Here is a 22,179-nt window from a genome sequence, read left to right on the forward strand (position 1 = left end):
CTACAACAAATCTGAGCTGTTTTCTAGGCAAATTTTGAAAATTCGAATGGCAATGTTGTCATTGCCACTTGTATTTTCGGTATCCATTATTATATTTCTTAAATTATGCTAGATTTAAATTCTGCTCACTACATACTTTCGTTTGAACCATTTTCCTTATAAATAATATTAATAAATAAACCCCCCTATAGCGTATGCGGCAGTACCTCCTATAGTGTTTCCCCAAATAGCGTAGTGTTTGTTACTGTTTGTCTCTGTTACATTTAAACCACCCAAATTGGTTGGGGTATGTTTTGGTAGCCATTCACTAATTTATATATCACTATCTGTCGATATTTCCGTATTAGTTATTATAGACATACGGCAAACAAACGAAGATATGTCAGATAATAACAACAATGAATCTTTTATCAAATGTTCTTGAATAAAAAATACTATTACTTATTTTTGAAGCACGTTAGGACCAATTGAAATTAATAATTTGAAATATTTTTTGATTATATAATTGACATAATAAACATAAATTACACATTGAAATATTGGTCATAATTGTCAACTTTCATAAACTACTAAAACACAAATTAGGTGATTCATAAAGCATGTTTCCAAAATGTCTATATAAATGTAACCATTATATAATAAAACATTATTTTTAAGGCATGCTTTCTATATATAAGAAGACTGCTTACGTTTATAAATAAATTATTTTTAAATGTCCAATGCATAATGTGGCCAGATCTGATATATTTTGTAGTATTTGCACTTAAAATCTTATTATTATATTTTTGTGAAAATGATCATGTATACATTACACTCAGTCAACGGTGCATATGGTATAAATAAAATTATTGTAATAATGAAAATATAGTACTAAGTTCATTCGTTCAGCAAGAGCTAATAAAACTGAGACGTTTATAATTATTGATGGACAACTTGTCAACACAAAAGATGTAATAAAATTTCCACTATTATTTCTTATAAGTATATTTAAAATTGAATTTACATTTTTATAAATATGGAGTGCATATTATCTCAGGGTTATTTAAGTGTGAAATATAAAATATTTTGTTATGTCAAGCCTGAGTATAAATTATATATCCAGTATGATTTATTTTTTAATGCAAATCATCATCGTCGAAGAGATCCTCAAAGTCTGAAATTATAATAGTAGTATAAAAATCTTCACATTTACAACATAAATGATTTGAATTTATTTACCATTGAAGAAATCAACATGAACTGCCTTTTCGTTGGCAGCGAGATCCATTAATAATCCAGTCGAACCTCCAGCCTATAAAAATATCAACAGTAATTAGTTAAAATAAATAAAGGTTAAAATGTTTTAAAAATAATTGAATTATTCTAATATACTGTATATGAAAATATACAATCTCTTTGTAATGAAAAATAATTATTTTATGAATATGAAAGATTTTAATCATACCTCTTCAAGGTCCATATAAGGACCGATTCCCTCAGGAAACATCTCATCGGCAACAACAGTAGGTTTCATGGTTGCGCTATTACGTCCGGATAAACGTCAAACAATGCTAGTTCACTAAATATTGCCAGTGAGCAAAAAAATATTAAATGAACATATGATTCAGTGTATTTTATGTTCTTGAAATTTGAATATATAAATAATATAGATTTAAGACTTAGACGCTAAACAATATAAATATAAGCGAATTATTTATTTATTCAAATGAAATAAAAAGGATTTAAGTAAAAAGACAATTATTATCAACCTGTGAGCTTAATCGATGATTTTACTCATATTTTGTATGGCAATACAACTTTCTTATTAAATATTTCTAATAAGCAACTATGTTGCAGCCCCAAAAGTACAAATAATAAGTTTCTGAACTCTTCTTTATTTTTAAATAGATTTTTTTTTGGAATATTTTAGAACTTTTATTAGGTCAAGTTAAAAAACAAGCTAAGCCAAATCACCTCTCAGGCAGTCTGTCTTTACTTTTAATAGTCTTAGTTTTTGAACAGGGAGCCAAAATTAACATGTGCTGGCCAAACGATGCTATGAAATTAAATTTCACTGTCCTATCTAAAAGCAATACTTGCCGGGTTTTCACGAATATCTCTTACATATTTCCAAATCCCGATAGAAATAATTTTGTTGTGTGGAATTTTCGTGTCCGTACAGCTTTTATAGCATTTATCATTTTATGCGTACTGGCAGCATTTACTGAACTGTCATTGCTTTGACGTTTGTTCAGACGCCATAACGTAACCATGAAACCTACTGTTGTTGCCGACGAGATGTTTCCCGAAGGAATCGGCCCTTATATGGACCTTGAAGAGGTATGAATAAATACTTCCATATCCACAAACTAATTGATTTAATTTACAAAATAATTATTATTATGTATTACACATATATTCAAATAAAAAAATACTCATATTTATTCATCAATACTTTTTTTAAATTTTGAGTACCTTTAGATTATTATAATCACTCATAATATATTTTTAACCTCAATTTATTCAAACTATTAACTATACGTATTTTTGCAGGCTGGAGGTTCGACTGGATTATTAATGGATCTCGCTGCCAACGAAAAGGCAGTTCATGTTGATTTCTTCAACGGTAATAAACTCAAAACTCTTATTGATTTGTAAATATTTAAGACTCAGCCACGCAGAAAGCGGTCTGTCGTGACGAGAAGTGATATCTGACCGATGCGATCAGGCGGTCTGGTTGAATGATGCGATGTTGCATCAGTTCTGTCTGACAGAGCTGATGCAACATCGCATCATTCAACCATACCGCTTGACCGCATCCATCAGATATCGCTTCCCACCACGACAGACTGCTCTCTGTGTGGCTGAGCCTCAAGGATTATATACTATTAATATTTTCAGGTTTTGAGGATCTCTTTGATGATGATGATTTGCATTAAAAAACAAACAGCACTGAATGCTTAGTTAATTACGGTTTACATATTTAAAAAATTGCAGTAACAATATTATTTTTACATCTTAAAATAATAAATTTCTAATATATTTACACTTATGTGATAAATATAAATATAACAACTAAATTATAATAAGAAGAAAAAATTGAACGATTTCTTAAAAGATTATGTAAAAGACAATATGAAATAAGAAAAGCAAGAATAAGTATATATCTACAGATTCTACTTCACAATATCAATGTTACCTAATAAATCAATAAATAAAAACATTTTTTTATATTTGTATGGCATTTAATTTAAAAAAAAGTTAAGTACAAGGAAAATGAAAATATTAATAATAAGAATGTTCAAAGATGTACATCTTATTTCAATTTTGTACATAAAATTTTCCCTAAGAATGTATCCATATTTTTGTGTTTGAGTTTATTTATTTCGTGAATGCTCGCATAGCGCCCCGTTGATAGGGTGTGTTGCTGTTTGGACGTTTGATGGGGATAACCATTCAACTCGTACAAATAACTAGATGTATTAATTCTTCCTTTGGGTACTTTTTTAATTGGCGCAATTACATCTTTTGAGCTATTTTTTGCTGCTTCAGATTTTTTTGATACATTCTTATTTTTTTTTTTAATCGCCACTGTTAAATCTATGCAAGATTTTTCATCAGAAGGCTTTGCAGTTTTAAGTTTATTGTTAGAAAGAATCCAATATTTTTTATTTTTCACAGTGATATTCTCTAAAAGAGGCGAACGATCATTAAATATATTCGGCAACATAATAACTCTCCTGTCACTTTTAGTGTTTGATGAGATCATTTTATTTATATCCTTAAATTTAGTTTTGAAGTGATTGATACTTTGACTCAAGTTTCTGAAATACGCAAAAATATCATTACATTTTTGTGATTGTACTTTACAATACAAATTTAATTAAAAAAACTACATACTTACATATTTTTCGCAGCTCGTTGCAAAAACGCAAAACTGTCATCAGCACGCGTTTTTTAATTTGGCTACAAGATGCACAAAATTGACCATTTAATGTAGGTAATAAAAACTTTACAGCTTATTAAATAATTTATTTTACAAACGTGTTTTAATTGTATGTATGAAAATTAATTGTGTGGACCGCTCTCTGGATAAAAAAATCCTATAGCCCACCTGATAAGGTTGAACTTGTAAGGCCCCGATACTAATGTGCTGGTGGAAGCGCTTGTGTCTGGGCCAGCAGTCGTATCGCACCTAGGTTTATATAGGTATAACTTGTACTTACCCAGGCGTCTAGTGCTTGTATTGAAACTTGCTCTGGTGCTTGTGTCGGTGCAAACAGTAGTATGGATGCAAAAGGTAACTTCGCTTTTTTTCGCGAACGGTGAGAAAAAGGCTTAACGTCGTGGGTCTCGAGATTGTAAAGTCTGACACAAACCATGATTTTCAGAAATAAATAAAACTTGAACTTAGTATGGGTCCGAAAACACCGAGATTGCACATCTGAAGATTGGGCGAAAGTCATTTGGTCCAATGAATCCAACTTTACGGTAATGTCAAGTTAAAATTTATTTAAGACTGAATTTATTTAAAAAAATATAAAGCCAAATGTATTTTTAATGATCATTATTTTTTAAACTTTTTTCAAGTTTTTGGGACCCCTGGTGTATTGCACGTGCGTCAAAGAGTTGCAGAAGAATATCTAGCTGATTGCGTAGTACCCAAAGTTAAATATTTGCTGGAAGCGTTGTGGCCTAGAGTTGTTTGTAGGAAACCTGTACATTTGCGAGTGTAGTATGAGTAGTGATGTGGGAGCCTAGATTTGCTATGGCCAAAACTGGTCGGCACTTGGTTTTTCTCTCGACTGGCAATTTTCCAGGCGTTCGGGCGGATAATAAAGGGTGGCAATTAGACACAGATTAAGCCGCTGCAGAAGTATTTTATTGAAATATTATATAGTTTTATGGGGGCCAATATAGATTTGTTATGGTAATATATATGGTAATATGGTAATATATACTGGTCGGCGCTGAAGTGACATTGTTGTGACGGTTTTCGCTCTCTCGACCGGCAAGCTTGTAAGGGTTCGGACGCGTGCCGTCGCGCGTCCGCCCCATTCTTATAATGTAAACCGTCAATCTTAAATAAATATTACTGCAGCGGCTCAATCTGCGTCTCATTGCCAACCGCCATCATCACAGCCCCTAAAGTTTCATGTTTACATTTAGAATATGAAAGTGAACGGTGCACGTAACAGCACCGGCCGTTGCAAGCCCGCCAAGAGCGTGTGTATAAATGCCCTCCCCCCCCAACAGATTTGTATCAAAGTTTATTAGGAAAGTGTAAGCATAGCGGCAATCAGAAAAGAAGTTAAAAAATATGGTAATAAAATTATGCCTGAAGTCCAAGCATATGCTTGGTAATTTGACGCTAGATTCTTATTCTACGCCTGTTTTGTGATTTATTTGCAATTGCTTAAGGAAAGGGAGCACTCGTTAATACGACGGTCATCATAATTTTTATAGTGTCATTTATATGTGGAATGAGGAAAAACTGACCGAGAATACTTTTCCACGGAACTTCACTGTAATAAGTGTTATTCAAAGTCACAACATACCTCTCTCTCTCATATGTCGTAAAGGGAAGTTAAGTTGATAATTTTTTTTAACAATTTGTTATTTTTAATTTATTTTATGGTATTTATTTATTAAAATTTATGTATTAAAAAATGTTTGAATAATGGTCAGAAATAAAGGCTCTCAGACCACAAGTGCGATTTAAAAAGACGCCCGTCGTCTGTTGGTGTTCCGGTCGTCATGAGGATCGACGACCGCCGCTAAAGCCGCATCCGATCGCACGCTTCGAAAGCGGCTCTATTCTCCTCTCCCGCTTGAAACCGATCGGTAATGCTTTTAAAAAATAATTCAGCCGCTCTTTCGTTCAGTACGATCAATCGAACCGCAACGACACGCTCCGGCTAGAGCCATTAATACTAAAATATAACCTCGCCGCTAAGCACAATTGACCGCGGTGCGTAATTTGATCGGTCAACCGCTAATTCAATTAGTCGCCGGACTACTGGAGCGATTTGAATCCTTTAAAAAAATCAATTTTTCACTCGGCGTCTGAAACCAAATCAAATCTGCTCGTTATATTTTTACGCAATTACAATTACTTATTCATTCCGACCTTGTTATATACTGTTTTTTCTTTGACCTCTGCAATTTGCATAATACTGACGCTATATTTTAATTTAATTAAATACATGTTTGCAAAAAACTATTTGAGGTTATGTCATGTATGCACCTTATAAAAATATTTTTAATCAAATAAAAAAAGTTCAAATGCTTTTCTACCATTAAATATAAAATACAGTTTTCTTTCTCAATTTCGGCTTCAAATATATAAAAGATGAATTTTCATAAAACTTGGTATTTTTATATAAAATAAAATAATATAAAAATCTCAAAACTGCATTTATATAAGTTAACCACTTTTCTTAAATAATAAATACACGCCGCTGACTTTTAAAATTATGCTTTGATTATAATGCAAAAATTATATATTAGTTAACAATATCGATTTTTACGTATATTTTGAAAATTGTTATTAAGAATGCTTTAGAGTTGCCACTTATTTGAGTGTCACATTTCATCCATAATAAATTATAAAATGTTGAAATTGGCATATTTCACATTTTGAACACATGACAAGAAAACATACGACTGATGAACGCATGACAGTTGAACACAGCTACAATTGAACACCACCTACAAAAAAGTTTGTAATGAATACAGATATATCAGAGGTTTTGCGATAAAAAATGATCATATATAATCATTATTTCACGATCGACCTATTTATTTATGTAAATAAATTTAAATGTTATAATTAATCAGAGGTTTTGTGGTAAAAAATAACAATGTATATGTAGTCATTATTTATTTTATTTGTTATTCATAATGTATCATACACGGTTTGACCATGATTAATTTTATTGTCAATAAAACAAATTTGTAGCAAAATTTTGCAGTTCACGCTTTTTCAATGGTTAAAAATATTGTACGAACGTAATGCAGTTTTAAACTTTTATTGAGAGATGGTAATAAATATTTATTCATAATTATTTTGATAAAAGTTACACTTTGTCAAAACATTTAAAATTTCGCAAAAATAGCGGACCATAGTGTGTTAATCGGTTTGGGAGTGAAAACCTAAATAAAATACTATCCACAAAAATTATAACATCACAATTAATGAATTGTTTTTGCAGGTTGTGTTCAATTGTGTATGAGTTTACGTGTCACTTGTCTCTCCTTATAACAAATACACACATAGTTAATCTCTAGACGACAATGATTGTAAAATAAGTACAAAGTGAAGCGTGTTAATGCGCTCTATATGTCCGGGTGCATGAGGCCGGCCATACAAAATGAGCGTGTTAACGCGCTTCACTTTGTACTTATTTTACTAGCTGATATTAAGTGTTTTGTGTGACGTAAAATCTCTTAAGATAATAAAAAAAATTAGACGGAATAAATTGCAATATTATTACCGATATTACAGAGATCTAAATCAAAGCTTTGTTTAACATTCAATGAGAGTCGCTGTTCAAGGTTGTGCCGTGCGGGCTTTTTCTATTACTAATGAGAATAATTAATATCAATTGTAGCTCATGCTTAGCGTGTATTTGACTTTATTTTATATTTCACAATTTTTTTATTAGCTATGTGACAACCCTGGTTAAATGTTTCTAAATATCGGTATTTAATGTACTTATACAATGTTTTTTTTAAATTTTAAAAACTTCTGTGACAACTCTGACATTATATTTTTTATTATTCTGCATTACATTTGCTTATACCTATTTTTCGACATAATATACCATCGATACATTTTCATTGCTAGAAAATTTCTGGCCTCTAGTGCACGGCTGTACTAATAGATTGCGGCGTTTAAAAGGTTAACTGAAGTTTTTTTATAACTCATATATTCATAGTCGATCATATAATGGTGAATTTAATCAAAAAGTATCTAAAAACGAGAGTTTATAGAAGGAAAAACTAACGTTACAGTTGAAAGCACTATAATTTTACGTATGAATCCAATTATTTTTTTAATAAAATATTGCTGTAATAATAGACAAAAATTACATTAAAATTAATGTGAAACTGCAGAGCTCAACGTAAATTTTGAATATACCTCTAAAATTTAAATTATCCGCAAACTTTACTGTTTATCGTACAGTGAATTATTTATGACTAGCTACTGTCTTATGCATAATTTATATATTTTTTTCCATTTGCATGTGATTTACGTTGTATATTTATGAAAATCTCGGTCACTATTTGAGAACATTTTTTTTTAAATAGCTAATGTTTGGTATGTCATTTTACATAAAAAGATAACTACTATCTATATTGATAAAATAGAGAATTCGTCATTGATAAAATAAATAAGGGGCGCTATTTCACACCAGTGTAAATACACGATAAAGTATTTGTGCCAAAACGATAAAGAGTAAACATGCAGAGAACCTTAGGTAAATCAGCCGTTGCCGAAATGTGCAGTAAGACACCAAGGCAAATTTATATACATATATATATATACACAAACATATCTTTGAAATATTCAAACGTTTGCAAATTGACTTGTATTTTTATTGTAGAGACGATTATTGAAAGGTCATAAAAATAGATGGATATGTTATTTTATTTATTTAATTTGAAATATACGTTTTATTTATTTTTTTAATAAAAAAACTAGTTATTTGTAAGACTAAGCTGAATCATATCAGATTTTTTATTTTTTAAATTCATGACTTAATTCTTTCACAAATTCATAATACGTGACCACAATGGTTCTCCTTCTGATTTTTAATATAAAAAAATATGCAAAATTATTATATAATTAATGTAAAATCATATTTGACTTTTACAGAAATTTTTATTCCCCAAATTATCAGTCAGAATTACTCTCTCATAAAACGTAATGATACATTTTCAGATACCAAAATGTTTGACTGGGCTTACGGCGGTGTCAACAAATCAGTTCCTCGAAATGTCGGACCAGAATGTGCATATTACTTAACTCCAAACCAACAGTTGACCGAAACGGTCATCGTAGTCAGTATATGCTTGATGGTAGCCGTAAGTATCAGATCTGCGATTTCTTCACTTCATATTGTATTATAATCAACGTATTATAACATTTCAGATTAAGATGTATCCTAAACTTCACATACCTGAAGTTCAGCCATATATCAGAAAAGACCGAGTCGGCAAGCGGATATTGCTGGTTATGATGACCCTATTGTGGGGCATGGAGATAGGTTTCAAATTTTCTTCGAGGACGGTCATATACGTCCTGAACCCTTGCCACGTAACGACGGCGATTCAAGTGGGACATTTTCCTCGTAATGTGTATTTATATTGTTCGTATCGATATTATTGATGTGTCTTTCTAATGTGTAGATATTTCTTTTGGCATCTCCGCCTAGTAAATTATCCACGGCTCTGTTTCGTGTGCATATAAACTTGTTTAACGGACCACTGTTGGCGTTTCTGTTCCCCGAGACTGACTCCAGGTTGGTAAGTTTCTAATTTTTTTCATTTCGATTACGTCACAAAGTTTACTTTTGTAGGAAGATATTTATTAAATAGTTCAAGGCGTTGATACGCAAGAGGTATTATTGATAGTGATTTTATAATTAAAGATATTTATTTATTATTATTTTTATTAATTTTCATAAATAATGAATGTTTAACTTTTGATTATCAGATAGGAGCTGAAGCAGCCTTGTATTGGATTCAACACGGAATGATGATGGTGATACCGTATTACCTTCTCCGTACTGGAGGTGAGTTTGAGAATATAACATGAGATTGAGAACCACATTTTTTATTCAAATCAAAACCTTTAAAAAATAATAATGCTAAAAAAATGGTTTGATTAGACTTATATGCTTGTTATGAATATATAATAAATTCATAAATCGGATTATTAGTTTTACAAAAAGAAAATGTTCTTTGTACTTACTAATCTATTTATTATCTCTGTGCACAGTTCATATTTGCCATATATAATAGTTTATATATTTATTTGTCAAAGACCTTTGAACACAGTTTAATGCAACTCGATTTTTTTGAATCGAACTAGTATTATATAATAAACAAAACATATAAAAGTGTGAAATATATAATTAACACTTAACCGGCGGGTCGGGTATATTTACCGATTTCGTCCACTGGTGGTAGCCGGCGGGATGGGTAATAACTACCTTTTACGATTTCTGACGTTTAACGATGGGTCCAATTGTTTCTACCCGCAAACACTAAAGTGTTTTGTGATGACATTGTGGGGACCACATATTTACAGTCACATACAGATATGGAATCGAAGAATAAAATAGCTTCCCATATCGAATCAACCCCTCGCCGACGCGCCGGGATGTACTAATCAAGCGCGACAAAGAAATAGGGGAGCTTTCGGGAACAGATATAAAAATTAACAACCGTTATTTTAAGTTGTCTTAATTAAAATATTCTTCAGACAAGGCGATGAAACAGTTTCCCATGTCTAATCGACCCCTCGCCCACACACGGATCAGCTAATCAAGTGCGACCAAAATTAGGGGAATTTGCAATAACATTTTACGTCTTCCTGGATTAAAAATAAACAAACTAGTCTGAAACCGACAATCCCACGCAAAAAGAGGATGATGAATATTGCACCTTGAAAGGGAGACGATATTGTGAGAAAAATTACACTTGCGTGAGGACCAAAAACCGTGGGAAACAGGACGATATTGCGCAATAATATTGACGGAAGTCTACTATATAAGGGGTTGGAGTTTTCATACAAAATCACATCACTCTTGCCATCGGCACGGGAGCAAGCAGCTTCACCCAAGTCCACCCTACGCCAGCGAAGACTTCCGAGACGCCTGCCTGGAACTTCGTCCTGTCGCAGAACCCCTGGACGTCCGCAGAGCATCCACCACAGCAAGAACCGAGCCAAGATCAACCCTTTTGGAACGCGAGCCGAACAGCTGATATTTTGGCCATCCAGCTCTATCTGTGAACTTCTCTCCAGAATTACGGCCATTATTTAAAATAAATCGTTGTCACGTAATGTACCATTAAGTAGCTAATAAAAACCTACATAGGTGACCTACAACATCTATGAATGAAGGTTTGTACTACAAGAAAAAAAATATTTCAAGGCGAAAATATTTTTATTGTCGCCACAACTTCACATGTGGGGGACAATCAAAGAACTCTTTGCATCAACAAGCTGAAGTAATAAAACAGGATCGTAAATTACTTTTAAAGCGTGACAAAGCTTGGCATAACAAATTTAGCCCATGGAAGACCGAAATATAATTTACATATGATAATTCACATAGTTCATTTTATTTACATAATTAATTATCTATTTTTTAAACTAGAGAATAAAGTAGAATAAAGCAAATTTTATGATATTAATTATTATTTTATGCAACCCATAGATTGAGAACCATTGATAAAATAATTTTAACATATGAACCAATACAATGCAGAACATTTGATAAATTTTTGTTTTTTAATTCCGTTTAATTCAAAAGTTATCATATATTTTTGTTATAAATCTGTGTTGCGTAAAGTTCTCGCTAAACAGCCCATTTTTACAGATCATGCGGGAAAAAAACGACCCGCCGGTTAAGTGTTAAATTATATAACCCTTTGATGCTAAACAACGATATATCGTTGTTCATTATTATATAAAATAAATGCTAACATAGATTGCTGTTGTTGAACCTGTTACCCTATTAGTGTGATAATGGCATGAAATACTTTTTGAATTAATTTAAATATAATATTGTATAGGAAGAACTGATGAATACGTGAAAAAGAAGAATTTAACATCTTGGCATGCAATGGGTTAAATATTTATTAACGGCTTGAAAATATTGTTGTATTTTATATAAAAAATCATCAATCTGTTTTTACATACGCATACTTGTATGTACTCTGGTTAATCTAACAATGTATCACTACAATCATACCAAAAGTAAATTATCCCATCATAATGGACTGCTGCTTTATAACCCTCTATTGCCTAAAGTATATTGTTAATGTGCGTTGTTAGTAATACATTCTTAGGACAACCCGAGTTCAATTTTGTTTTAAAACTATTAATGAAATAATTATTATTTTTTATATTTTTTCAGGTGTTTACAACGTAGCCAAATTGTCTGACTTTTCCTGGGAAATTTTCAGTTACAGTATCAATTTGCTGTATCATTTCATTGTTCTTCAAGGATTCGCCATAGTACGTATTGTTAAAAACATAATATTTTTTAAATTACACTATTGTGACATAATTTTTTTTTTAATTTTTAGCCCGCTCAAGTAAATCTGAACCATATGTTGTGTCCGGCGGTTAAGGATCCGTTTGACGGCGTGTGGTACAGAGTGGCGTCATGTTTCCACCAAGGCATCCTGTGCCCCCTGCTAGCCAAAGTTTTCTGCATAGTCTCGTCGTATTTCCTCACCCAATTTGGCCCAACGAAAGTCAAGAAGACGTTAAAGGAGGACATGTCGTTGATCAAGGATCCGCTGCTGGAAAACAGCGTGTGCCCGTCTTGCAAAAGCACGCCGAAACACTTCGGCGAAAACAACGTCCACAAGAACTCAGAGCACACCGACTAATTGCTGATATTCCACACCGATTTTACCTTAATCACATAATATAGATACACATTCGTGATGTTTTGTTTGATATTTAAACATTGTTGCGGATTTTGAAGTCCGACCCTTTGTGGATTGAAAAGTTCGCAGCTTAACGGGATTAGATGCTCAATTTTTGAAGCGACGATATGATAATGAACATAATCTAAGATTGGAAATCGAAAGATGAATCATTACTTTAAAAAGTATCTCATCGTTGAGCCGCTGACTTTTTAATCCACCCTCGTAAAATCAAAGTCAAATATTGTAGTATTTTTTAAACGTATAAGGAACTTGTTAATCATTAGCATCGTCATCGTTTGGATCGAATTTCGGTTTGTGTGAGAATATAATGTGTCGGATACACTTTCATCATAATGATGAGTAACATTCATTAGTCAGGGTTTATGCCGAGAGTCGATCGTTGTTGTTATTGCCATGACATGCGTTAATCTATGTTTTATTATCAAATTATGTTGTTTTATTGTGATTCGAAGAACTTTTGATATTTGTTCTGATGACGTGTGTTTATGCATATCTTGTTGCAAATGAAATTATTTTTTTTACTATTAAAGTATAAAAAAATAACGTTTCATTTGCAACAACTAAATATACTATTTCATTATTTATTATTCGATTTTTTAAATCATCAAGTTTACATATATATACAAGGTGTAGTTAAAAAAGAAGCAATTTTTAGCACAATAAGGCACTTATCTATAAGATATTTTTTGAATAGGATTGAAATTGTTCCTTGAGTATTAAATTAAATTAGTGTAAAATAATTTATGGTTTCAGACATATTGATTAAAATGAAATTATTCGTCTGAAACTGTACTTTTTAATGAATCAGTGATTGTCTTTATTTGAATCAAATAGTAATAAGAAATGATTCTTGCCAGTAAATTAAATTAATAATTTTACTACATAACGGTTACGAATTAATAAAAAAGATACTATAATGGACAATCTCAACGGTTGTTATTTAATAATAAATTCGATCTCTCGACTTTTTAATATGATTTTAAATGCATGAGTGATATAAATTGCTTTTTATACATCATATTTATTTTTAGATCAATCCATTCATAATACAAAGCATGTGTTATCTAAGTCCAAATTGAGTAGGTATTTTTTTTTAATACGTATAGATTGCCTTTACGTTGCTGTTATTTTTTCTTTAAGTTACACAACTGCGTGTAAATCATATCATTTTTGCATTAGTATAAAACAGTATAGTTTCAATTAAATTGTTCTGAATCATAAAATGTTGAATTTATATAAAATGGCTTTATACCGAATTTATATGAACGAATGCCAAAAAAGACAATTTAACACTGTTGCCATACTGTTTAATGTGTAGTGTTGTATAATAAATATTTATAGAGATATTTAACCAGTATTAGTATACATAAACATAACGGGGAAGAATCAATTATGACATGCTGTGCTCATGTTGTTAGCGCGTAAGTTGTGTATATATGGACAAATGGTTCTGAAGGAACGTTTTAAATGTATTTTGTTATAATCTTTAATTGAACCGACTATCTAACATAAATATGAAGTAGAGTAGGGCAAAAGAATGCGCTTAAATTTATTGTTAATTTTAATATTTTGCTAAAAACCAGCTGTAACTTTATTAGGTGGCACTCCGCCATAACATTGTGCAGACTGACACAATTTTATACGTACTGCGATTTTTTCCCTACTCTACTATATTTATTATATGCAACACACTCAGTGTTTCTATGAATTTATAAAGTACAATATTAATTGCAATCAAATTAGTATTCTAGGTCTATTTAATGATTCAAGGCCTAAATCATTTATTGTATTTATTATTCAATAAATCAGTGCGCAATTACTGTATATATATACAGATGTGTATATATGTTTAATTGACACTGCTTTAGTAAATAACTTGCAGGGACCACAATCGCATTATTTTTTCTTGCACATTTCTTGTTACGTATGTTTGTATGTTATATAATAATTGAACCTTTCGGTCCCTAAATGTACATACATGCATGTATACGTTTTATTGTTGCTTTTGGGTTTATAAATTATTATTTTTTTTTAATTCACAATTTTGATTCAACGAAATAATGTAATTATTTTTATATAGGTAAATACTTTTTTATTTCAATATGTTATTATCGCAATTCTTGATTTATATATTTACACCTCAACGCTGTTACCATAATAAAATATGTTATGGTAAGTAATTTATTATAAATTCAGTAATCAATAAGAGACTGAGAATTATCCCTCTGCTGTTTTTGTATTACCGAATCAAAGTAGTCGACGTTGCTAGTATACTATAGAATAAATCCGATTCAATTTATTTAAACACATTTTTCAATGTTATATAAAAAAAATTATATGTAAAAAAAACTATAATATTTTTATGTATGTTGAGATACACTTTAGATTTTTGTTATCACGGAGGAGAATTCCTATGCATCTCGAGTCGGTTGCTATTATTAATTAATTAATAGTGTTACGGTATAAGATTGACCCCGAGGGCGCCTTCAATCTTTCACTTGCCTTAAAAGTTTTAAAAAAGAATAAAAAAAATTAAAAACAATTAATCGTAGTGTTCAACACTTGTTTTTTACAATAATGAATGTGTCAATTTCGTTCAATAGATTAAATTAATTAAAATACGGAGTGTAGTGGTCGATGTTATGAGAGATTTCGCTCAATTTTGATTCGTTCTGAGCCGATTTCGGATAGTGTTGAACTTTGGTCGTGATATGATAGAGTTTTCTTCAAACTTTCAAACGTCTCTTTACGTCGTCTCTATTGGATTTTTAAAATGTTGCATCAAAAACGCTGTTTATTTGTTGAACGTGAAAAATTATAAACTGTATTGAAAAAGAAAAAAAACTTCGACTCGCATTTGTTATAATAGTTGAAATAAATTACCATTCATACAATTAACGACCTTTTATTTACTTACTTCATTATTTCTAATAATATGCGAGATAAAAATATATTATTTGGATTTTTAATGTTGTTTATTTTTAATATATAAGTAAATACATACATCAAATAAAAACACAATCATTCTAATAATAATAATAAAAATGTAAAATTGTACTATTCAAATATTACATAATATGTATATATTTATTTTGGAATAAAGATTGCCATTTCATATCTAAACACTAAATGGATACAAAAGAATGTAATTATTAATAATTAACATTGGGAATATTGAAAATTTTTATTCAATCATTGAGATCAGTGTCGTAACTACTATTAAAAGTCACTACAGGATTGAATCTATTATTGCCAATTAAATACGTCAAGGAGTAAATTGTGAGCAGTAGTTACGACACGTTTATGTTTCTTATTTGTTCAATTGAATAATACGTATATAATAAGATCGTTTAATAAATAATATATAATTAAATGGAATAAAATCAGATCGGAGAGAGGACAATATAAATTTAGAAAGCTGAGGAGCTGTACATAAAAAAAATATAATTAGGTAACTGTGACATCGATACGACAATAAAACACTTTGGTATCAAAAACATTAATAGTCATCTTATTGCCATAACGTTTAATCTGGAGCGTGTTTAAAAAATATTAGTGCTAAATTCAACAGGCACGAACATTAAAGCATGTAATATTTACGGTAATTTCGTAGCACAAAAATGCATTTGCAACCTGGTCTTGTCATGCAAGCTTTACTCTTAAAATACGTTAAGAATTATCTTCTATGTATCGACAGTCGATTCCACGAGATGATTGTTTCGAGTTGTTTTTTTCCGCAGAAAAAAGTGACTTCATCTTTAAAAGTATTTCAATTTACCATAAAGTGAATGGTGACAACGAATATGTCCATTTACTCTATCCGTCCATGGGAGGTCCGATGTATACCATTGATACTTCTGTGTTGCCGTAGACTGCCGACACTGATGGATAAAACTTTTTATTCGGTAATCCTAAAAAAATAAGTAAAAAAGCACTATTAATATGATTATACAATGTACAAGTGTCTGTAAGGATTTTGAAATTTTACGTAATTATTTTTCTCTCCTATTTCAAAAATAATAGTAGCAACATTTGAAAATTATCAATCACTTTAATATTGAGAATTAAATTTATCTCCTCTTTCAAAAAAAATCTGTTTCTGGTTTATGATCCGTAAATATCCATTGGATAAACACTGCTAGTATAATTATAATATAAACAGAAACTATAAAATACACACCTTTAAAAGCTACGCCTAAAAATTCGTAGCCTCTTTCAAAGGACAAAGTTTTATTTTCGCAGTCCAAGATAACCCGGATCGTTTCTCCTACCTGTAAATACACACACAAATTTATAATTATTCTATTGGTAAATATTACAAAAAATGAATTTTTCGTTTTTTAAGTCTATGTGTTAACCCTTTCTGCTCGTAAGGTTTGCGTTTGGCTCTATATTACTCATAGGGTGCGTCAGGCGTACCATTTTAATAAATGAAATATAACGTCGATTTTTGGGTATTTCCTGTACATGTTTTGAATGGCGTTTTTGCAGTGTTGTAGACAAGAATTTCAAGAAGCATATTTTACCAAAAAAATATCATTTTTACTTGAATCAAGCTGGGGAGAGCTCATTTATCGCGATAAGTCAGGGTTTTTTTGATGACTAAATTTAAATGCAGATGTGCCGTAGATTTCTCCCGAAGGCAATGGTTGGCGATCGTCCTTCGGTAGACACGCGTCGATGACGTTTTTATTGCCTATTGGGTTTTTGACAGTGTCTCGGGTGTCCATAATTTGTGTCTAAGTAAGACTATAGTGATTAATAATTTTGTTTTAATTACTAATTTTTTTAAATTTTATTGTAAAAAAAACAACGCTATCGCTGAATATAGTGATTGTAATGATAATATATTTTGTAATGATAATAACGTCGAAATTAGGCCTGTTGCCTTGAATCGAATACAGGCAATTAAAATAATAACGAGGAAGAAACGGTACCTCAAACAAATCGCATCACATCAGAAAATTAGAGAATAATAACTAGTAATGACAATGTACCTTATAAATAGCAATATTTCCACCAAATGATAAATGTCCTGGGCCCCAAGTTCCCGCAAACTGTATACAACCTATTGATTATTTTCAATTGTTTTACACTGGTGAGTTGGTAAACTAATTAAAAAAAAAATAAAAAATAATATTTTTCCATATTTGTTTCTTTAATTTATAATAAATCAACATCCCACATATTATTCAACGTAATGCCCTTTTTTGAGCATCACTTTGTTTATTTTTATATAAAAATATGCTATTTATAGATTATTAGCTCGAATATATAAAATCACAAACAAATATGTACCATAAAGCTACTCATTAAAAGTTTTGTCTATTTTTAATTAAGAAATATATAAAAAAATGACATTAACTGCAACGTTTCATTTGACCTTCGATGGGACGTATTTTAGTTTTTAAAAATATACCTAACATCAGTTTATATAAACATAGATATAACTTATGGATTTTTTAATTGTTGTAAAACGGTACAATTTTGTATTTCTGCAAGCGATGTAAGCTTTCTTCGTTCGCAGGTAGAGATATCTAAAACTGAGCGGCATGTCTTTGTTATTTGTGTATATTTATTTATTTATGGTTAAAACTTTTTTTGGTCCCATGAATATTTTAAAATGGGTCGTCGCCCTATTGTGTTAATTTATTGTTATGGATTGTCAACCAATGGTACTTGAGAGAACCAAAAAAAATTAAAATGTAATTTAGAGAAATGTAAGTATTTGTTTCGATTTCTTCGTTTTTGGTATTAGTTTATTCATATTTATGCTCTACATATATAATTTTAATTTTTAAAAAGAATTTAACATTTTTCATTTTTCCCAAGCTGGCGACATACCTAGTACGAAAACGATTACGAGTGCGAAGAGCTAACAGTGGGATCTGGAATATGAATATGAAAGGACAGGCTCGTAAATTTTAGCACCTAAAAAAATGTGAACTAAAATAATTTTATTCTAATACACAATACAATACAAAAAATAAAACAGAGAACTACCAAAAATTTGTTTTTTTACTTTTTCATTTTTGTTAAAATGAATTTGTCTTGCTTTTATTTTAGCGAAATTTGTCCGCAAAACAATATTGAGAGATTGGCCAATTTCATTTTCTAATGAAATTATTGCCAAGCTTTTCAATTTTTCTTAACTCATGCTAGATCGAAGATAGTCCTTAAAAAGTTTTAATGTTGAAAAAGTTATCTTATGAAGTACCGACTATTGTCAACTCTCGATTTATGGATCACCTGCAGAATTATTCTTTTCGTATTTGCAAAAGCGAAGAGTAAATATTTGTTACTTCTAAATCGATAATAAATATTATTTACCTAATCAAATAATTTATTCTGTGTAATTGGTAGCAATATTGCATTGCGACTCACTACCCAGTCAAACTTCAAATGGGTTTTGCGAAATAGAAGAATAGCCAAAGAATTTTGCATCTTGAAAATTGTGTGAGATATATTTCATATGAAGAAATCAAATATTATATTGAAATTAAAATGACCCGGTATCTGTAAAAATTAACAGGGTATTCGGTTCTTTTAAAAACGTGCAGGTACCTGGTTCTGGTTCTATCCGGGTCAGAAGCCCTATTCGTGCCAGATCACCAATCCACAAATAAATTCAAAGTAGTCAAAATCTGATGCAATCAATTTCGCTGTTAAACATGCAAGTGAATATTTTTCCAATTCAACAACTTTTAATTACGTTTTCAAAGCACTCAATGTTTTCACCGTTAATTTACATCATAAATAGTTTGGATGGTTGAAATTTTTTACAATTTTAATTGCTTCTTTTACAGCATCAACAATGACTAGATTTAAAGAATGACAAACACGTGGAATGAAAAACGCTCATGGATTGATATTTACAATATGAGATTGTACACCGTTTTTTTATATCGCTTCAGTTCTATTTATTCCGAAATATTTTAGGTGCCTTTTTCTCTACGGCTCATGTGTGTGCCAAGCACTTCGCACATGCCACTTTTGTTAACACTGTAAAAATATATAAGTTTGTGATTTTTAGAGCAGATAAGAGATTTTGTGAGAACGCCTCGTCTACTGACAATGATGAGTTGTCTATTTGAGATTTGAATCAAGTCACTGATGAATAAAAACAACATCTGCAGCTTCACCGCAATAATGCACCAGTTCACACCACAGCGTGTGTAATGGATTTATTGGAAAAATAATGCTATTGTTATGTATTATTTTTATTATTAATGAAACTAAAAATATATAGACTAACCTAAGGATGAAAGATAAGAAAAAAATAATATGGCAGTGGTGAATTTAAATCATGTGACTAAATAATTAAAATGATAAATTGGCTCTTAGTTACTGGCTCAGTATATATGAACAATTTCCATAATTTTTGAAAGGCTTGGAATGTTCTGATTTAAATTATCATACGAGTAATAGTTATGAATGTACCTGATAGCTTTTAGGATTATGCAGCGTGGGATAATTTCCACGCGTTTCACCATTGTGTAGCAGATTGTTTTCCACCAAATTCCACCCCCAACTGTGTTGATTTGATCCTAACAAAGCTACATATCCAGGACATTGCAATGGTGCATCTTTGGTAGCAATTCCGACGACCGCCACCGTTCCTAAAGGTCCTTCCCACATCACCTCCCATGCGTGCCGTCCTCTTCTATAACCTAATTTGCCTCTGCATGCGTCAGTACTTTGAGCAACAGGGTTTCTATAAATAAAACAAACATTAAATCGCTAATTGTAATAATTTTATTTTGAACATTTGAATAAACATAATATTTGTACGAATTTGAAAATTAAGTCAGAAGAGGTATGAATTATTTAATTTGTCTAGTAAGCAAATTAGAATGAATAATCAAACCTTCATTATTGTGTAAATGCATACACATAAGGTTAGTAAAATCTCACCTGTGTAAAGTGAATCCGTTTGATTTAATATAGATATTTCTAGAGCAGTCATTTGGGTTCCATGCATTGTAATACGCTCTTAATTTTGCCTTGTGTGTTCGTGCCGCTTTCAATATATTGGAACTGAGGGCTTCCGGTGCTAGAGTGCGTAAACATAACAGTCGCCAGACTTCAGAGCTGCCATCTCTTAAAAAATGACACCACGGCCGGCACACTAATGCACAACTGCGAAGATCCGCCAAATCGAGGAAAGTGAATATCAGCTCCAATATGCGTTCATCCAGGTACGCGGGCAGCGGCCCCATACGGTGCCGCTGCCCTATTGACAATGCATGGCCCCACACTGTGTTATTTTTCTAGCGACATGGAACTTGGTTAGATTTGTTAATAGCTGAAACATACATGCAGTTCAAAAAACAAATTATCTTAATAACTATCATTATTTATAAGTAATATTTAAACAAATAAATAATGTATCTTATATACAAATTATGTTTAATCGGTCAAGATTCAATCTAAGACTTTATTTTAGGTTAGTCATATATAAAATATAAAATTCATACCCAATTACTGATAAATCGCTCACCTTTTATCACCTATATATTATTTATAGGTTTAGCTATCTCTGAATTGAACTTTTCATTCAGAATTAACCAAATCTAGACACTCGCTTGCAATGGCGAGTGTCAGTAATGTTTATTTTTTTGGTCTAAAGCGGCGATTAAACGACCATTATTTAAATATACAATACAGGCAAAATTTGGTCATAAGCAAAATAATTTATAGCATAACCAAAATAATGTTTGCATATTTTAATTATTATAAATAAATGTATATTGTATAAAAAAAATATTACAACAAATTTATCAAATGGTAGGGTGAATTGCCTGTGAATATGGACAGCATAACCTGGATATTAAGCTTACTGTAACCGTAATCATATTTTATCACAATAAGATAATAGCTTATGTGCATATCCTGGACTTTTGTATGCATTCAACCATCGTTCAGATATGTTTCTGTTATCACACAGAATCTACTTTTCTTACAGGTAATAATTCGGACCTTTGTCACACGCATGCATCACACGGTGTTTTACGATCGTGCAACTGGAACACAATGTTTCACCAGCCATCACTGTACATGACAATATGTCGATGATCATTGCTAACATAGCAGCTAGTCACACGAAAATTGGTTACAAATCGATCTCACAAGGCGATTGCTCATACAAATATTGTTCACACGGTTTAACAAAATTTAAGTTTTTAAGAAAAGTTATTTAATTAGATTTTATATGTATAAGTGAAATAGTTTTAAGATGGTTTGATGATTATTTAAAAAAGGGAAAACAAAAATTTAAAGTAAATTATGCTTACTCCAATGAAAAATAATATCTCACAGTGTATCACAGAAATCCAAATTAGGACCATTGTTGTTTATAATATTTTATATATTAAAGATATAATTAATAATATAAAAAAAATTAAAATACATCTGTTTGGGGACGACACTTTAATTTATTACATAGGTGATAATGTTAAAGAAGTTGTAGATAACTTTTTGAAGCGCTATTTATATATGTATAGG

The 22,179-nt window shown here is 31.0% G+C and overlaps 4 protein-coding genes across 6 annotated transcripts; 2 read left to right on the top strand and 2 right to left on the bottom strand.

Annotated features, from left to right (window-relative positions):
* Positions 1-968: 968 nt before the first annotated feature.
* On the bottom strand, positions 969-1,582 carry LOC148226026 (COP9 signalosome complex subunit 9). The gene is made up of 3 exons (XM_088203376.1): positions 1,445-1,582; positions 1,219-1,291; positions 969-1,153 (listed from the first exon to the last, which is right to left on the bottom strand). Exons 1-3 carry the CDS (start codon positions 1,511-1,513, stop codon positions 1,116-1,118), a joined length of 180 nt encoding a protein of 59 aa, XP_088059502.1. The 5' UTR covers positions 1,514-1,582; the 3' UTR covers positions 969-1,115.
* Positions 1,583-2,193: 611 nt separating this feature from the next.
* On the top strand, positions 2,194-4,016 carry LOC148226027 (COP9 signalosome complex subunit 9-like). The gene is made up of 3 exons (XM_088203572.1): positions 2,194-2,319; positions 2,533-2,605; positions 2,881-4,016. The coding sequence occupies exons 1-3, from the start codon at positions 2,251-2,253 to the stop codon at positions 2,916-2,918; spliced, it is 180 nt and encodes a 59-aa protein (XP_088059698.1). The 5' UTR covers positions 2,194-2,250; the 3' UTR covers positions 2,919-4,016.
* Positions 4,017-5,670: 1,654 nt separating this feature from the next.
* Positions 5,671-15,569, top strand: LOC148226028 (transmembrane protein 164). 2 transcript variants are annotated; one of them, XM_088203936.1, is made up of 7 exons: positions 5,671-5,823; positions 8,927-9,069; positions 9,137-9,319; positions 9,394-9,510; positions 9,701-9,779; positions 12,132-12,232; positions 12,304-15,569. In XM_088203936.1, exons 2-7 carry the CDS (start codon positions 8,935-8,937, stop codon positions 12,610-12,612), a joined length of 924 nt encoding a protein of 307 aa, XP_088060062.1. In that variant the 5' UTR covers positions 5,671-5,823; positions 8,927-8,934; the 3' UTR covers positions 12,613-15,569. The 2 variants fall into 2 exon arrangements, 1 of the variants encoding a protein (XP_088060062.1); XR_015812267.1 differs by lacking the exons at positions 12,132-12,232; positions 12,304-15,569 and adding an exon at positions 11,088-11,836 and having other exon boundaries at positions 5,686-5,823; positions 9,701-10,265.
* Positions 15,570-16,163: 594 nt separating this feature from the next.
* Positions 16,164-21,327, bottom strand: Fsn (F-box synaptic protein). Of its 2 annotated transcripts, XM_088203934.1 has the most exons (5): positions 21,176-21,327; positions 20,590-20,980; positions 20,116-20,389; positions 16,856-16,946; positions 16,164-16,586 (listed from the first exon to the last, which is right to left on the bottom strand). In XM_088203934.1, the coding sequence occupies exons 2-5, from the start codon at positions 20,892-20,894 to the stop codon at positions 16,492-16,494; spliced, it is 765 nt and encodes a 254-aa protein (XP_088060060.1). In that variant the 5' UTR covers positions 20,895-20,980; positions 21,176-21,327; the 3' UTR covers positions 16,164-16,491. The 2 variants fall into 2 exon arrangements, with proteins under 2 accessions (XP_088060060.1, XP_088060061.1); XM_088203935.1 differs by lacking the exon at positions 20,590-20,980.
* Between the last annotated feature and the right edge of the window lie 852 nt (positions 21,328-22,179).

The sequence above is a fragment of the Plectrocnemia conspersa genome, unplaced genomic scaffold (genome assembly GCF_051122295.1).
Source record: "Plectrocnemia conspersa isolate PC_06_02 unplaced genomic scaffold, ASM5112229v1 ptg000014l, whole genome shotgun sequence".
Lineage (NCBI taxonomy): Eukaryota > Metazoa > Arthropoda > Insecta > Trichoptera > Polycentropodidae > Plectrocnemia > Plectrocnemia conspersa.

Coding starts and splice junctions, on each gene's coding strand:
- LOC148226026 (XM_088203376.1), bottom strand. CDS start 1,513: ATGAAACCTACTGTTGTTGCCGATGAGATGTTTCCTGAGGGAATCGGT. Junction 1,292..1,444: donor CTTATATGGACCTTGAAGAG/GTATGATTAAAA, acceptor ATATTTTTATAG/GCTGGAGGTTCGACTGGATT. Junction 1,154..1,218: donor TCATGTTGATTTCTTCAATG/GTAAATAAATTC, acceptor TTATAATTTCAG/ACTTTGAGGATCTCTTCGAC.
- LOC148226028 (XM_088203936.1), top strand. CDS start 8,935: ATGTTTGACTGGGCTTACGGCGGTGTCAACAAATCAGTTCCTCGAAAT. Junction 9,070..9,136: donor GTATATGCTTGATGGTAGCC/GTAAGTATCAGA, acceptor ATAACATTTCAG/ATTAAGATGTATCCTAAACT. Junction 9,780..12,131: donor TTACCTTCTCCGTACTGGAG/GTGAGTTTGAGA, acceptor ATATTTTTTCAG/GTGTTTACAACGTAGCCAAA.
- Fsn (XM_088203934.1), bottom strand. CDS start 20,894: ATGGGGCCGCTGCCCGCGTACCTGGATGAACGCATATTGGAGCTGATA. Junction 20,390..20,589: donor AACGGATTCACTTTACACAG/GTGAGATTTTAC, acceptor TTTTATTTATAG/AAACCCTGTTGCTCAAAGTA. Junction 16,587..16,855: donor TTTAGGCGTAGCTTTTAAAG/GTGTGTATTTTA, acceptor TTATTTTTTTAG/GATTACCGAATAAAAAGTTT.
- LOC148226027 (XM_088203572.1), top strand. CDS start 2,251: ATGAAACCTACTGTTGTTGCCGACGAGATGTTTCCCGAAGGAATCGGC. Junction 2,320..2,532: donor CTTATATGGACCTTGAAGAG/GTATGAATAAAT, acceptor GTATTTTTGCAG/GCTGGAGGTTCGACTGGATT. Junction 2,606..2,880: donor TCATGTTGATTTCTTCAACG/GTAATAAACTCA, acceptor TAATATTTTCAG/GTTTTGAGGATCTCTTTGAT.